A 17,435-nucleotide genomic window follows, 5' to 3' on the forward strand; every position below is an offset into this window, starting at 1 on the left:
CTACATGGATGTGAGTGGATGTGCAGGCCTACATCCCCGTTAATGCAGCGCAGAGCCACTCCAGCGAATGGCCTGCTGGGCAATGGTGTGCACAAATGCGCAATGAAACACCGCCCACCCAATGGCGCACAAGTCGGTCAGCGTGGTAAAGGCCTGTCATTGCACGGATGGGGTTGGCCCGATCAGCCCAGCTCCAAGCATGGCCTGTGGAGGGGATATTTAACTGGGGCGTGGATGAGAGGAGCAGCGAGAGGGGCAGGAGGGGCGGGTGGATGAGGAACTCCTAATGGAATAAAAATATACTAAATAGTGTGCATTTCTCTTAACTGTCTGCATCGCTGAATGCATCAAATAATACGGGCTGGAAGAGAAGCAGCTGAGAGGCCAAAAACGCTATCAGAGAGATAATCCAGGCCAGACCGCTCCGGTCCCAGAGGAAGCAGCGAGCGGGCGGGGAGGGGCATGGTGGGCTATAATAAACGTTTTCCTGAGACTGAGAGAGGAAAAAATACATCGCTGCATGTTTGTGCTTCAGTTTCCGCCGGTTTGTTCTCAGCTGAATCACTGTGACACACACACACACACACACACACACACACACACACACACACACTGATGGAGGTTTTCACCAACCTTATACACTTGTCCATAGGTGCCATTTCCCACCACTTCCACCAACTCGAAAATCCCAGCTGGATCCTGGACATAAAACACACATAAAGAGAGGCGCGTTTAATTGATCTCGTGCTGGTAATTGCGTTCGGGTTTGTTTGGTGTGTCAAGCCGGCAGCGCCCGGCTCGCCTCTCCTGCCAGCGGATATTAAGACAAAGAAAAGCCACCGCGGGGCTGTGTCACCGCGGCGCAGCGCGCTCATCTCCCTCATTAAAAAAAAAACACACAACGACTGCGAGGAAAGGTGCAGCCAGGACGAACTCACCCTCAGTGATGCCAGGTCTATGTCCACCAGGCTCTTAGCCGGAGAGTCGTTCGCCATTTTCGCAGAAAAGAAGAAAAGAAGCGGTGATAAATCAGAGGAGCGACGGCGCGTTTTCGGTCTCCTTCAAGTGGACGAATTGCGTCTCATTTTCGTGTTAAATCCCACGGCCGTTTTGGGTCTGCTCACAGCGTTTCCCTCTGCTCCTGTAGTCCCAGACAGACAGACAGCTCCCTCCGCTGCTACATACCGACCGTGGAGCCTGCGCTGCTGACGGCCTGCCGGACTCCGAGTCCTGCCTGTCCTGCGCTCTCTCTCTCTCTCTCTCTGTCTGTGTGCAGGTCTCTCTATCGGGATTCTCCGCCCTCCCTCCCTCCCACTCGGTCCATAAGTCTCTCTGTCCCTCTGTCTTCCATCGCCGCCCCACACAGGGACAGCGTAGCCTTGTGGAAGCCCAGAGACCGAGAGAGAGATAGAGAGACGGAGAATGAGCTCTCTGCCAGAGCCGAGCCAAAAATGTCTGGGAGCCGGAGCACAGTTTGATTTGGGGGCTCTGCGGCTACCGTAGATTCATTCATATCACCTTTAAATGATCCATATCAAAAACTGTTATTATTACTATTATTATTGTTGTTACATTTTTAATTTTACATTGATAATAATAATAATAATAATGTTAATAATGATAACAACAACAACGGCTTTCTCTTACTCTACAGTTATTATTTCCCATGACCAACCTTTAGTTTCTACCAAAACCTTTGGTTGTTGATGTCGGCCTGCTATTATTTTAAACCCATCTGTACATAGCAACACTTTCACACATTTTCTTTTTACACCTGACAGGAAATGCTTTATCTCATGTTGAGAAGGAAGATAAATAAAGCTGCGCCGCTGCCTGTTTTGGATGTCGCGTCCCAGGTGCACAAAGGGCCGCCACGGCAGATCCTTTCTCCCACGAGCTGTTACATTTTACAACCGTCGCTGCTCCCAAAAAACAAGTTGTTTATTTGTTGCAGAACAATATTCACGTTGTTAGTTTTATGGACAGGCTGCTGGATGTGTTGTGTTCTGTGCAGTGACTAACTCTTCTACTTTCCCACACCCACGTCACTGAAAGAAGAAGAAAACGAGACATTTTTCCCAGCCGGATAAAATGTTATTGCAGTCAAATTGCAGAAGTAGTGCTGGTTAAAAACACAGAACTAAATGTAGACCCGTCTCGCCAAGACAGATGTTTCAGCTGCCGCAGTGATGCTGCTGACATAAAGCATTTTCACTTGGATAAATCTACAATGGAGTGGAAAATGTGTTGTCCTGTTTTTTTTTTTTTTTTTTGCATGTTTTTCCCACTTACATTTTACAGACTATAAAACCATTTTTTTATACATCAGTCACATACAACACAAGTAAATGCGAAAGGCAGTTTTTAAATTATGCTTATCCTTATCGGAGAAAAGAAAAGTTAACAGTCAAGCATTTGTGACAACTTCTGGTGAGTTTTTATTTATTTATTTACAGTGCTATGGAGGTATTTTGGCCAGTTTTGTTGTCAAAATGAACTATCTTTGGGTTGTGTGTGGAGACAAAAAAAGGATCTTGCTGCTTGTTTGGGTGAGGCCCTTGAGATGCAACTATGGTATAAAGACACTGGGTGCAGCTTACTGCTTTTATGTGCCATCATTAGTTGGAATATGGTTAGAATTTCAGGCTGGACAGACGTCTCAATTACAGAGTGCTCTCCAGACCTATAAACTCACCCTCGGCTAATTTGTCAGTTGGCTCAGACTAGCTCAGGCAATTCTGTTCCTGTTAGCATTTGAAAGTTAGCTTCAAAGCTTTGTAACCTTTTTCCAGATTTAGAACATTTAATTTCTTTATGAAAAATAAAAAAAAGGTATTTTGATTTTCTCTAATTAAACAGCAGTGACCACTGCTCCAAAGAACTCACCGTCCACTCAGTTCGCGGCACAAGTTAGCAAACACTGCCCTCTCGCGTGGAAGACCGGAACAAGCGTAGCGGAAGTCAATTCTAAGCGGAAGTAAGTTCTAGCAATCATCTAGCAACGGCCTGGCAGTGCGGATCAGGTCAGCGCTCGTTTACCATGAAGCTCTCGGGAGAATTTGATCCAGAAACAATATTTCTACACTTTCTGAATTCTTCTCAGGAGCTAACATCCAAGGAGCTGCCGGGGAAAAGGGTCCGGAAAAAAAAAAACGCTCTCTTTATGACGGCATTTGTAAATGAAATAACCACAAACGCAAGATGTGATGAGTTTCTTTTTATTTGAAATAAAAATAGGTACAAGAGCGCCCTTTACAAATATACTGGAGAGTCACAGCACGCTGTGAAAACCGCAGGAGCCTCAAGCTTCTCGAAGGAACAGAATAACGTAGAGAAAAAATGCACAAGAATAATGCAACCGCCTCGCGAGATGGATCAGCGTGGGCACGTGCCACCTGATCGGTTTCCTCACTGGTCTGCTATTCAACGCCATAGTGCTTACGTAGGCCAGGAGCCCCCTTGTATTCACGAGTAAATATGTTGCTCAAGACGAGCATGTCCACATGTTGCCATCCACAGAAATGTCACGCAAACTGTTATTGAAACGTCCCCCGCTCACATTCATCTTGGACCCCATTCTGCATACATACGGGCTTTTTTTTTTTTTCCGGAGAGTGACTTTACAAAATCAGTTCAAATTAAGGCGCTGACTTGATTTTTTAAATGTATTTTGCAAAAAGCTCTCCGCAGCTTTACTTTGAACTGAATCGTTATGCTTTTCGTTGTTGTTTTCATCAATGTGTAAGATTCTGTGGAAATTGCACGACTGCTTAATAAAAAAAGATGCATTTTAGGTTCACATAAAAAAAAAAAAACTAAGGTAGAAGTTGGCCATAAATGGTGTTTTGGGGTTTATTTTTCAAAGCAAATGTCTGAAGAAGCAAAAAAAATTAAATGATGCAGAATTATAAATAATAATAATAAAAAAGTTTTCAAGGTTGCTTAAATATGTCTTACTGTTTATAAGGAAACCCCCATGGGGCGGGAATTGCATTATTATTGTGTGCAAGTTAATATTACAGACAGTGAAAGAGAAAGAAGATGAAGTTGTTCCTTGAAGACATTAAAAAAGGCCTCTGAATTACACTGATACATATAATTCACCCAAATTATACACACTGACACCCAGCTACAGGCAGAGCAGAGAGACACAAACAGAAGAGTGCATGGACAACCTAAAACTACGTCTGTTCTGTCCCGGCGGTCTGCTACAATAGGACACCATGTGCCACTTCGGCAACATCTGGATGAGTTTCTATCAGTCTTTCCGTTACTGTGACCAGAGTTTGCGCAACGCAAGTTCTTGGATCCGTCCAAGCCAGGATTAAACACGCGTTTGCACGCTGTAGTCGAAAGGTTGCGCTGAATCACGTCCTCGCCCACGACAGCTGCCATGACAAGAGACGCACCGAGGAATTGCTGAATTTTATTACATTTTTTTATCTTATTGGTCCTGGTTGGTAGAAAACTCAGAAATCTGTTTTTTTTTTTTTTTGTCCCGATCTCTGAACGCACCTTGCATAAAGCCCAACATACCAGGTAGCACTACCGTCAATGCTCTTTGGTGTGGACGTTGTCACAGAGGGAAGAAGTCTCAAGTAGATTGCAGTAAAGTAAAAAAAAGACATTTGAAAAAACAAAAATAAAATTAAGTCAAAATTGTCAGAAAATATTTAATAGTGAACTGAAGATTCCACGACAGTATTGTCTTTGGTTCAATGGTTTTCAATAAAATTGGAGCACTGAAAGGCGTATTGTGACCTCATAACACCTGACAGCATCAGTTCAATTAAAAAAAAAAAAAAAAAAATTGGTACTGGCCAAAATCGTGATCGGTGCATCCTTAGTTTTGTTATTCAGAGCTTTTGCCCTCTGACTTGAAACAAGTGGGATTTGGAATCCATTTTGGAAATTCTGTTTCCAGGCAACTGTGCACACTTTCTCTTACACACACATGCGTGCGCACACACACTCACAGTGTAACGCTGCTTCCCGATCACATATCATTTTAACGCTGTTAGTTCTATGTCAGAGTCTGTAAAAACAGAATAAGAAGTTTTACCAAAAGTGGAAATTGGCAACAAAATTTGGCTCGGTGCGTCTGTCGTTATGACATCGTCCTCAGCTACACGCCAAACACCTGGCCTGGTTTTGGCTCGGTCAGGAATACTTAAAGTGAGGCAGCATTTGCTAGTTCTTCTACAAGGAAATTTGTTGAACATATTTCGGTAAAGTTAGTAAGGCAAGGGAGGGGAGGAGAAACAAAAAAGGAAGAAAACATTCAGTACATTCATTATATATGTCGCTATGCAAAAAAACCTTTTGTTTTTGCATAATTTTTCAGCAGATTTCTGTAGTGGGCCATCTCCCGTTCCCCTCTCCGGTGAATACTGCTTAGTGTGTGACAGGAGGGGAATTGTTATTCATCCTGAAGCTGCTTTGCTTTCGATGTTTCTGCAAGTTGTTCCTTCAATGAAAAAGTCTGGCACATCTTTACAAAATGATGTGATGATGACTCAAGTTCTGTTTTGTTTTGTTTTTTCCCCCACGACCAACCTGATGCCATCTGCAGAAAGACGTGCTCTGAAGGGCTACATGTTCATCAACATCTCAGAGCGGACCGACACGGGGCGAAAAGGAGCAAACCGAAAAGTAAACGGGTGGAGTCAAACGGCGGCAAGGGAAATCAGGCTTCTGAACTGCATAGACACCCGAGCTGGTCGAAACGAGGCTGAATCACCGCGGCCTCTTGCGGGTGACGAAGATGAGGACCCTTCGGATGGCGATGAGGCGGTCCTTGAGGGAGTTCATGGCCAGTATGGTGAGCTGGGCTCGGTTCTCCAGGGGAAGGACGGCCAGGAGCCACCAGCACCAGGCCGGGCCTTCAGGAACCGCCTGCAAGGGGAACAAAACCAAACACAGACACCGTTAAATGCTGGGGACGCGCCGATCCGCTTCCGATATTGGAGGTTCAGCATCGGCCGATTCGATACTGAAGACTGACTGTAGCAAACCTTTCAAATGTTTCAGAAAGTGCAATCAGGAATTCTTAATGTACTGTCAAATTAATAATTAAGCATGATGTCGCCCAGAGCACAAAGCGTAGAATTAGACTGACTAGATCTACTCTTATGGATCAGGCACTTTGTCACCAATATCTAATCTAGAATTTTTTCAATATCGAAAGCGATATTGAAAAAGAATATTGGTCCAATATACTTATATTGAATTGGTGCCTGTTTATTAAATACCTCAGTTCTCAACAAGTATGTGGTATGAGCAGAAGTATTCAAACCCCTTTAATTTTTATTATGCATTTTTGGGGAGGTTTCAATCAAAAAGTAGTGCCTAAGTGTATAAAATAAAATGGAGGCATGTTTTTCTATTTTTGAAATAATCCAAAAAAATCTGAGAAGAATAGTTTGCATTCCAACATATCAAGCAGAGTTTTATTTTTTGATCAGTGAAACACTGAGTCGGCTACTTTAAAGCTAGTTTGGTCGTTTAAGCGTTTGTACCAGAAACTAGACCAAAATGACTTGCTAAGGCCTTGTGTTTTTGCAGTGTAGTGCATTAAAGCAGGTAACATGCAGCTTTGTTTGAGTGGAAAAGGCATAATTAGAAGGTTTTCCCAACCTGTGGGTCTGGATCTTTACTGGGAAGATGTCCAAAGTGGCTGAGGATCTGACTCTTCATGTTGTCCTTCAGCGACGTGAACCAGTTGTTGGCCTGATCGTACACAGAGTCGTGCAGCTTCAGGAGCTCCACCATCTCCTCCCCCTCAACCTGATTATGAAGACAGTTTTTTATTTTCATTCAGAACGACAGAAGACAATTACTGATCAAATACAATTGTGGATTTATTTAAATGTAAACCGATCTACAGGTCATCTATAAAGGCGACGGGGCGAGTTTTCTCGACTTAAAGAAAAGCTTCTATTGAGACTTCGAAGTGTGAGATCAGAACTACTCCAGAAATGATCAGAGAGCTCACCTTCCTGTCCTCCAGGTACTCTATCTTAGCGGTGTGGTAGCCGTCTCTCTGTCCGTGGCTGAGGACCTTGAACCGAGAAACTCCGATAGTGTCGACCACCGAGCGGCCGTCGGGAAAGAACTTGACATCACGCACCTGCAAAATAATCCAATCAATCAAGTCTGAAGTATGAGGAGAATCTGCGAAGTGAATAGAACTTTGAAGGTGGATTTTTCTGGAGAAGCTGGCCACCAACCTCCAGCATGCAGCCGTAGTTGGCAAAGCCTCTGAGCTCGTCGGCGATGCACATGCCGAACTGCTTGGTGCCCGTCTCCATGGAGCGGCGAATCATGAGGCGGTAGCGCGGCTCAAAGACGTGAAGCGGGCAGGGGATGGTGGGGAAGGCCATGGTGCACACGAAGATGGGCACTTCCTGGTTCAAACTGCAAAACACAGAGACAAGAAATGATAATTACCACTAAATGCAGGTTTTTGTTTTTAGTCCCAAAGTTTAAAAATTTTGCAAAAGCTCCATTTAAAACCAAAGCACATTGCAGAGAATCAGCAACTATGGATGTTTATTTTTAGGGAGCTCATGTAGCTCAAAAAACAAAATGAAGAAAAAGTTTCTAATATTCTTCCTTTGTAATTTCTGGCAGGACGAATATTGTTTACTAACTGGAAAGTTTCCAACCTATAGTGTGTGCTTTGGTTGCCAGGATGCAATGCTTAGATCAATATCAATATCAGAACCGCTGTTCTGATATCGAATTAACTACACATATAAACCCTTTAACACTTTCAAGAATTTGTGATTTGTGGAAAACTAACTTGGACAGCTCCTTCATTTCCTCCTCATGGATTTTCTTCCGCTCTGCCAGCTCGTCTCCAAGGTAACGCTGTAGGACTTCCTCCATCAGAAAGGTCTTATTGTAACCTCTGCTAGCGAGAAACTGTAACAGAACACATAGAACATGTTACTCCTTCCATACCAAGATCATAGTTTCATTCTTTAGTCCTTAAACAAGATGGCTGCAAAGGTTTTCAAATACAAAATATTGAGGTTCACTAGAGATGTATGAGTGAGAAGGAAGAAAAAAAGAGAAAAAAATACAATAAAGTGAAGAGAAAGTAGAAAGAGGGAAAGAGAAAAAAGAAGCAGAAAAGGAAAGAAATGACAAATAAGCAAGAGTGGAAAAAAAGAACAAAAGAAAAAAAAAAGAGTAAAATGACAAAACGAATTGAAAGAAAAACGATGGAAAGAAGAAAAAAGAGAAAAAGTTAGGAAAGGCAAAAAAGAGCGAAAGAAAAAAGCAAAAGACTGAGAGTGAAAAAAGTGAAAGAAAAAATGAGTGAAAAACAGAGTTAGCAAAAAAATAGCAAAATAAAGAAAGAGGGAAAAACAAAGGAGGAGAAAAGAAAGACACAAAGAGCAAAAAAAATAAAAAAATAAAAAAAAAACACAGTGAAAGAAAGAAAAAATTAGTTCTGGAAAGACAGGGTTTTTTCAAAATTACAAATTTTTCCAAGCTGCACAGAACCACCCGTAGCTGAACTAGCGTCCGTAGCTGAACTAGCGTCCGTAGCTGAACTAGCGTCTGTAGCTACTGCCAGTTTTTCATTCAGCTCTCTGCAGCGTAGCTCAGCTGTGTACCTCAGACAGATTCTCCTTGCACAAAGGACAGTTGGGGTTGTGGTCCAAGCAGCGCTCCAGACATTTGAGGCAGAAGGTGTGACCACAGGGAGTAGCCACAGGCTCGTAGAACAATCTGCAGCACAATGCAGAGAAAAAGCAAAAAAAAAAAAGCAGTTAGCCTTCAACTGGCAACACTGTCCACTCTATTTGCCTGTTTGAAGCTATACAATCTTTGCATCTCTTTGTTAAATTTGCAGCATATGATGAAAAATAAACTACATTAACCTCATGCAGAGTGAACACTCCAGGTCTCCACTGTCCAGCAAATCAACAGGAACCACTCTGCCTCCACAAACTGAAGCCGTCTGAAACGCCTTTACATCATCTGGAGAAAAACAAAAATAATGTTTTTTTAAAGACAGTATGTCCTCTGGTGATTTAGTGCTCCGTAATGCATGTGCAACAGTTTTTCATAGCAGTGCTCCTGCTTGGTTCTCTAAAATGTGAAGCGTTTTCTCCACTTATTCACATTCAAGCTCAAAATGCTGGATCTGACAAAAGGAAACACGGCATTTCCAAGCCGCAAAATGCAGCATGTTTTATCTGAAGATCCAATGAATGGAGTTCATAAAAGAAGCCACAAGAGGGCGCTCCGACATAACAGTATCTCTGTTTTGGGGGGAGGGGCTTCTTTGCACCTTGAGATGACCAAACTGGACGGCATTAATAAAAACACCTAATAAATACTTATTAGTTGAATTATTTAGTTATTTTATTAAAAACTTCTAAATAAATCCCATCCTTATGAAGCAGAATGTGTGTGTAAAATGATGCTGCATCAGGTTGAAAATGTCACAATAAGAAATTAATCAAATAATAATTTTCCTCCTCATAGTTAATATTTTTTGGAGGGCAGTTTTGTTGATTCATTTTATTTATGGTTTTGGTTGTGTATTTATTTATTTTTTTCCTCTTTTTTGGTTGTTATGATTTATTTTGAATGTTTTAAATATCTTCCCATTCCAGAATTAAGCTTTCTTTACTAAATTAATATGCACTGGTCTTTTTAGAGGATGAACTAACATTAATATATCACTTGAAATTAGTCTCAAAACATTATCATTTATCAACAATAATAAGACAATTTATCGCCCAGTAAAACTTGTTATGGTGACAGACATCAGGTTGCCATGGGATTTTCTCCTACCAGGTTTGGAGAGTTTGGACGGAGGTTTGAACGGTGCGGCGGCTCCGTCACCACTGTGCTTCCTTTTCATGCCACCGTGGGGCGCCGGCAGTGAAGCCAGAACGTTGGCCAGACTTTTGGAGCTGCCTTCCCCTGCAGCCACAGGGGAAGGCACGTCTGACTTAGCGGGAGACATGGGAGAAAGTTCGGAAGATGGTCCGTCCACAGGGGAGCTTTTTGCTACGTTGAACTCTGAATCCTGCAAATGAGACAGAATGAGAAGCTGCAGAGTGAGTTTAAGTGTCCTCGTGTCAAACAGACGTAGATGTGCGGGATTTTAAAAGAAACAGAATCGTGTCGACGGCTGCACTGTGTGTGCGTTAACCTGCGAGGAGCAGCCCGGTTTCTGTGTCAGCGGCCTCAGCGACTGGAGCAGGGCGGGGGGTTTGATCAGGCGTGTGGCCAGCCCGCCCTGCAGGGGGTGAGGCGGCGTGGGCATGTCCTCGTTCTCGAACACGGAGGAGAACGCCGCGCTGAGCACCTGCAAACAAAACCGGAGCGGCTCAATCGGTTATGTGGGATGAGATGGAACGGCGACCAGCTGCTTTGTTGCCATTGAGTTGTTTGTCTGACCTTCTGAGCCTCAAGCTTCACTTTGGTCCAGTCCGGTTTCAGCGCCAGACAAAGGAGGTATTCCTGCAAGGCCTCGTCGTTTCGGTCGGCTTTACTCAGCGCCGTGGCTTTGAGGCAGTGAGCCTGAAACGCGCAAGAAAAATTCAGCAACTTCAACACTGCGTTCCCACCAAACTCATTATTTCAAACAATCAAAGGCTGACTAACCTAACTTCACCAAACCTACTGCGTTTGCTAACTAGTATATAAATGCCTTATGTGGATTTATAAGCTAGTCCATACAAGGCATATATTTGAAAAAATAAAAACTGTTTGACATTACAATTAATGTGAAAGGTGTAAAGTTCCAGGCATTTGGACGAACCAAAAAAATTATTCATGATTAATCGATTACGAAAATAATCATCAATTTAGTAATTGGTTAATTGCTGGCTGTACACAGACTCAAAAAAGGCAATTTGGTGAAAAAAAGCCTCCACATTCAGAGCAGTAATTCAACCCAAACTGTCAAAAACATGTGTTTAAGATTTAAAAAAATAAAACACGTTTGTCTGCAAATGTGTCTTAGTCAAAACTCATCAAGTGGTACAGGTTTAGGAATGCAACTGTACTGCATTAGGCAGTAAAATTTTCATTTTATTTAACAAAGGAAACAAAATTATTTGTGTATTTGCATCTTTTAATGTATTTGTATATCTTTGATGTACAAATACCATTTAACCAGAATTGGCAGGTGAGACCTCAAAGCCTGAATATGTGTCAGCCATTCGCTGCATCTCATGTTTAAGGCTCAGGTTTTGGACTATTGATACCTCACTTTTATAAAATTATAAAAGTTAAATCAAAAATATTGATTTCATTTTTATAAAATTTAAAATCTAGTCTTTTCTTTGAGACCTGACAGAACTTAATGAAATCTGAAGGATATTGACTCTAGTTTAAAAAATATACAAGTCTAGCAGCAAATTTGCTGGAATAAATACAATTTAAAATCAGTGTCAAAAACAAACATTTTTCCAAATTAAAATGCAACTTTTCATACTTTTCCACACCTGGAGAAAAAAGCTCTTCATACATCCAACTGTGTCATCTACATTCATTACAAAACGGAAACTCACCTTTGTCCATAGCGGCTTTATCCTGCACAGACTGTTAGCATCCTCCACCGCCTGGTTGAAGTTCCTCATCTCCATGTGCAGTTCAGCCCGTTGATATAGCAGGTTGCCTGAAGAGGGCGCTGTAGACGCAGGAGTGAAAGAACAAAACACAGAGCAAGGTCAGACAGTCTTCTATGGGATCAACCTTTTTTCTAGGTCAGACAAGTGAGGCAATAAAGCAACAAAGTGGCGCGTCACCAGCTTGGGACATTGTGTACAGACCATTACAATATCTGAGTCAAAGTAAATAACGTTTGCCTGAAATTGACGGAATAAAATCAACCTATTATGTAGGATCAAACAGATTATGGTACCGCTTTAAGAGCTGAATTCATCTGTCACAAATGTGAACAGATTGTGTTGTGAACCATCTGTGCTCAGACGCAGGACTGACACAGGTTCTTCTAAAACCAGAATAGCTGGCAAACAACTGGCTCGGCCTGTCATGACTCTGCTGAATTAGTTTATGACGTCTGCAGATGGAAGAATTTACGTGTCCCAAATAAAAAGTGGCTGCACACGTTTTGGAACAACAAACAACATCTGATTGATACGTGCCGACTGTACTTCCTCTTGTATCCAGCTGAAAGCAGAGAGGCTGTATACCGGTGTGCATAAACGCTTCCTTCAAAGTGTTAAGAGTCATTCAGTTGCCCTAGTTTGAACTGTACGACTCGTGTCAATGGTTTGGATATTCTTTGACAAACATCTCAATTTCCAGGAATTTTTGCCCGTCCCTCCCCCCCAAACACAACTGGTGTGAGTGAGTCGGGCTTGGAGGCCGCCTTGTACTCAAAAACCTTATTTTATCTCTGCCAATGAATTTGGGACAAAGGTCAAAGCTTTAGAGGCCTCTCTAAAGCGCTGACTTGTTTTTCTTGTATTGGTCATTTTGTAGCCAATTAGCTAACCTGCTCAGCGTTTAGCTTTCCATCTGACGTCTTAAGATGTCGCTTCAATATTCCTGTGTCATACTTTCCTCATGAAGGTGTTCATTATGTGAAGCGCACCAGTCCCTCGTACAGCAAAACCCCTACAATAGAAGTGTAATAGCTGAATAGTTTTTTGGGGTTTTTTTCACCACATTTTCTTAGATTCTGTCCAATATAATCGAAATGCATCATAATCCTAGTATACGTCTGACTTTCCACAAGGTAGTAAGAGGAATCTCTAACGACTCTTGCATTTAGCAAATAGAAATAATTCTTCCCATCCTAACAGGAAAAGGTTAGTCTAATTCAGCATCAGAAAGTGAAGAAAATAAGCAGAGTATTTTTGTGCTGTACATTTAGGCTCCAAAATACTTTTAATCGTACTTTGGAGCGACCTAGCCGAAATTCTGAGAATCTTTTTGGAGGGAACTGAAGATAAAATCTGCAACAAACTTATCGTCTGAATAAAAAAATTTTTTAATCAAAATATTCCGAGCCTTACAAATAATTTTATACTGAAGAGTATGTCAAATTAGATCCTAGAATTAGGAAACTAAGTGTAGTGATATGCCGAGGTGTGTTATTTTGTTCCAATTTATTTTTATACATAGATTTGTAAACTCATTATTCAGTCAAACGTTGGCACGTCTAAAACACATTTATTTTCTTCATAAAAAAAAAAAAAAAATCTGACTAACGGGAAACTGCTGAACACATCCTTTTGTTATTATCCATTGGATGGAAACAAAATAGTCACAATTTCCCAAAAATAATTGTACAACATTATTTTAGTGATTAAATTATCCCTTTTTATGGAACTCAGCCTACATTAAAAAGCTGTTTTCGCATCTCATCAATTATACGAAGTATAAAACAATCATTTTTACCCTTGGGTAAGATCTGTATTAGTATTTATGACAGTTCCACCCATACTACACGTGACACCGAAAGGCCTCCTGCTGCCTGTACCGGGGAAACAGAGGCTTAAGGTGGCAAAGCTTCCTTCTGTCACCCAAAGCAGACAGAAGGAATGAATCAATATTGATACCCGAACTAAAATATCTACATCCCTGCCATCTGGATGCTCAAATGGCTCCAATTTTAGGCTTAAACCAATTACTCTCCAACAGCCGATGCCAGCATAAGATGGCGGCCACTGGAAACAAATCATGGACTCTAGAGTAACCTAGATATTCAGCCAAGAGCTGCTGGGAGTGGAACGCATCGCGTTACAATTGTGACCCATTCGGTGTCGAGTTCAATGATCAGATGGCACAGGTCAGCAGAATCCAGCGGCACATTGGTGGTGTAAAAAACAAACTTTATCTTGCCAGCATTTCAAGTTCAGTTTGGTGTGCTTGTTGTTCTACTGAGTGATTCCTTTTTATCAACAGTACAGCACTTTAAGGTTTCCTTGACATAGCAGCGATTTGTGGGCTGCTCTCACAACGCCTCCACGGGACAATGCGGCGACGACACAATGGACTTCGCTTCTAAAAATAAAACCCATGTTGATACAGCTAGAATTTTATTAGCACCAGGAACAAGGATTCATTTACTTTTTTTTTAAGCCATAAATTCTTTCTATGATCACTAACAAATGGATGTGCTCACCCCTTCTAAGTGATAAATCCTTATCTATGACTCAGAGTACATTACATTATCACGTTCTTCAGGGGGAAGTCCATTTCCTGTTTGCACAAGCATCACTTTTTATGGATAAAATTGCAATCAAATTTTTTTTAATGCTACATAGACTAAAGAGAAGACCTGAAGCTTCTTAATAGCGATGCTTGGGATAAAATTACACCTCAGAAGTCCTTTATTACAAGAGGTCTGACGTCTTGGACTACAAGCTGCTGACTCACTGAGGCAGTCACAGGTTCAAAGGGCATTATTTAAAGAGAAGCAAGCGCAACAGGACGACGGAAATATAAAACAATCTGTAAACATGGTAAGAAGGGTTGAAAAAGAATAATGTAGAAACAGAAAGCCATCTTCTTCTGTACAATCTCTTTTTAAGATTTTTAAGGCCAAATTGATCTTTATTACTAAACAGAAAACGGGAAGAGAGACAAGGACTGTATCGCAAGGTTTCCCCCCAGAAAACTTTTTGAAAATATCACCTGATAATTGTGTTAATGAAAGGTTTGAAGAATAACACCAACTATAAAGTCTTGAAATATGCAAACATTTTAAAAAGACCTAAGCCATGCTTAGCCTGGTGGAGGCACAAGAGAAGCCTGGTGGCCTGCCAGGCTTATAATACACCTAAATAGCCTAAATAAAAGGAATACTTTAGGCAAAAGATGCATTTTTATTTATGGCACAGTTACACCCATGCTGTATGAGACAGCAGAAGGCCTCCTGCTGTCTGTATTAGGAAAACAGAAGCTGGCAGTGACAACACTGTGAATGCACTCCATCCTTCTGTCACCCAGAGGTCTTCACAACACAGAAGGCATGAATCAATATTGACACAGAGAGGAAAATATCTACAGTAGTGCCAACAGAGCGCTGGAAGACATTCATTTTGGGATTCAACTCCAGGCACCAAAAGGGAAAACTGTTTGGAAAAAAAAAAAATCAATAATTTTAAACATAAATATATAGGCCAGATGTGGGGAGGGTCTCAGCTCAGATTTTTTTCTGGCAATTCAAATTGTGCAACGTGAGCCCCGCCCGGGCCTGTGGCTACTGAGGCGTGCTGGCACTCTTTATATAATGCCAGAACATAGGAGAACATTCTGCATTTTGGCTCAGCAGCATTACAAATTATTTAAAAAAGCAACAGCACAACAACAATGCTGAAAATGAACAGCAGACAGATTATATTTGTAAGGTTATTTCAATAAGAAGGTGCAGCATTTCCATGTTATGAAAGCTGTTATCCAACAGCTTGTGAAACACTCCTGCTAGAGAGCAGTGAGGCTGACTTTTTTGTCTCTCGGAACCAAAAATAAAGTCACAGCAGAAGGGCGCCGACTATCGTTGACACGAGGTAGTTGCACTAAAAGTAGGTCACTTCAGCTTTTATTAAAAGGTATACATGCAACAAAACAAAACAAAAAAGTTACACACACTTACCTAGATCTACTGCTGCGTTATATCGCTCCAAAGCCTCCGCCAGGTTCTGTTTACGCCACAGAACTTCCCCCTCGATCCACATCTTCCTGGCTTTGCTCTCAGATTCAAACAGTTTGTCCAGCAGTCCGCTGAGAACCACGTTAACTCTCCGGTCGCTTTTGCTCGGTTTCTGTTTGCAGCTCACGCAATGTTTGACGGCGTCGTCCTCCACGCATCGCTTACAGAAAGTGTGCCCGCACTCCAGAGTTGCGGGCTCTTGCAGCAGACACTTGCAGAGGCGGCAGGAAAACAAATCCAGGGCTTCGTCGTCTTCGCACTCCCCGTCGTTGCGAGCCCCGTCCTGTCCGCCGTCGCTTTTTTTCGTCTGGCCGGTCAGGGTCACGGGAAGGCCCAGCTCCTTCCCGCGGAGCGTCCGGGCGACGGAGTCCACCAGGACGGGCAGCTCCTCCGGGCGCAGCTTGCCCAGGCTGGCCGCGGTGCAGTACGCCTCCAGCGCTTCCGAAATCCGCCCGGCGCGGGCCAGAGAGTCGCCCTTCCGCAGACACAAGCCCCGGTCCGGCTGCTGGAGGTCTGCGAGCTGGGAGCTGTAGATCTCTACGGCCAGGTTGAAGTCCCCGGCCCGGCTGGCCTCCTCGGCCACCTCGAGCATTTCGGGGCAGAGCCCCGCGGCTCCAGGGCAGGAGAGCGGGTGGAGGAGCAGGTCGCCCTGGTGAGGCAGAACCCCCGTCTCCATCTTCTCTCTTCACAGTGACTTAAATGTATATTATCGGAGGCTCAATGTTGGTCTGACCAGCGCAGATAAAGTTCTCTGCTGTTATATTTCACCTCGTTTCCAAAATGTTCATTTGAAAGTTTTGATCCTAAAACAGACCAGCGCTCTGACTGCCTCCCAACCGCGGCCATTGGAACAAGACTGAGGCTTTTTCCAAACTATGTGACATAAAAGAATAAAATCCAACCCCCACCCCAACATATGACGATGAATCAGAGTTTATCTAAAAGGTTTCACAGAAAATGCAATCTTCAACCACTCCATGTCAATCTGCTACCCACTACTAAATCATAGGAGACGAGTAAAAACAAAATAGAAAAATGGCACTTTTAAGGGGCATTTAACTGCCCCAGAGGTGTTCCGTTACACCAATACTAAATCCTTTAAGCTGAACAGGGGTGGAAAAAAAACTTATTTTATTAGTAACTTATACTAATATTTGGGTATCAAACTCATGTCCGATAATTGAATTACCTGAGCAAAATCAGTTCGACTTCAATGAGCATTAGCTACAGCCGGGTTTATATAAGCTTTAGCTAACACAGATTAGCTAACGCCGACTGCTCCTTTACCGCTCGCCGAACTCCTCAAACGAACTCTTACACACGCAATATTCCCAAATCCTTGTCCGTTCACGACTCCGGTAATCATAGCTCCCGGCGAAAAACCGAAAAAACACGAGTTAGAGGAAAGCTTCCGCCGAGGAGAAACATCTTGTCCGCTCGCTGACTGTGTCCGGCTGCTAAAGCTGCTTTGGATTTCATATACAATTCGCCGAAGCAGGCGCGAGACACCACGTGACGCGCGAGAAGCGTTGCTATTGGCTCGTTATGTGGCTCACTTATATAACTTAATAATATTGTATAACCCTCTCGCTGACAGCAGGGAATGGATTGTTTTGGGGTTTGGCAGAATAAGTTCGCAGTTATTTTGTCGCGCAGAGGTTCCACGCGTGACCGCACAGCCCGACTTTCTCCTGGGCAAACCAGGAGAAAGCGTCGTGTTTGTCTGTGGGTCACACAGTTCGCCCCTTGAGTCCGGTTGTGGGCCTGATTCGTT

At 42.7% G+C, this 17,435-nt stretch overlaps 2 protein-coding genes across 9 annotated transcripts in view; both read right to left on the reverse strand.

Annotated features, from left to right (window-relative positions):
- The window catches only part of LOC129361157 (mitogen-activated protein kinase kinase kinase kinase 4-like), an 87,096-nt gene extending 84,135 nt beyond the window's left edge, over window positions 1-2,961 (reverse strand). For 2 of the 8 annotated variants that reach the window (XM_055031887.1, XM_055031889.1), the window contains exons 1-2: window positions 939-1,370; window positions 634-699 (exon numbers count right to left, since the gene is read on the reverse strand). In XM_055031887.1, coding sequence (XP_054887862.1) covers window positions 634-699; window positions 939-995 — 123 coding nt within the window. In that variant the 5' untranslated portion in view covers window positions 996-1,370. Of the gene's footprint in view, window positions 1-633; window positions 700-938; window positions 1,372-2,886 lie in introns of those variants that run through there. The other 6 variants (XM_055031888.1, XM_055031890.1, XM_055031886.1 and 3 more) reach the window with 5 other exon arrangements.
- A 241-nt stretch (window positions 2,962-3,202) lies between these two features.
- lonrf2 (LON peptidase N-terminal domain and ring finger 2) lies at window positions 3,203-17,123 on the reverse strand. Its single transcript, XM_055031899.1, has 12 exons — window positions 15,605-17,123; window positions 11,547-11,665; window positions 10,429-10,551; window positions 10,181-10,336; window positions 9,817-10,054; window positions 8,895-8,994; window positions 8,628-8,742; window positions 7,805-7,926; window positions 7,230-7,416; window positions 6,995-7,129; window positions 6,637-6,786; window positions 3,203-5,895 (listed from the first exon to the last, which is right to left on the reverse strand). The coding sequence occupies exons 1-12, from the start codon at window positions 16,335-16,337 to the stop codon at window positions 5,737-5,739; spliced, it is 2,337 nt and encodes a 778-aa protein (XP_054887874.1). The 5' UTR covers window positions 16,338-17,123; the 3' UTR covers window positions 3,203-5,736.
- Window positions 17,124-17,435: the final 312 nt, after the last annotated feature.

The sequence above is a fragment of the Poeciliopsis prolifica genome, unplaced genomic scaffold, assembly GCF_027474105.1.
Source record: "Poeciliopsis prolifica strain line A6 unplaced genomic scaffold, Auburn_PproV2 SCAFFOLD007, whole genome shotgun sequence".
Taxonomy (NCBI): domain Eukaryota; kingdom Metazoa; phylum Chordata; class Actinopteri; order Cyprinodontiformes; family Poeciliidae; genus Poeciliopsis; species Poeciliopsis prolifica.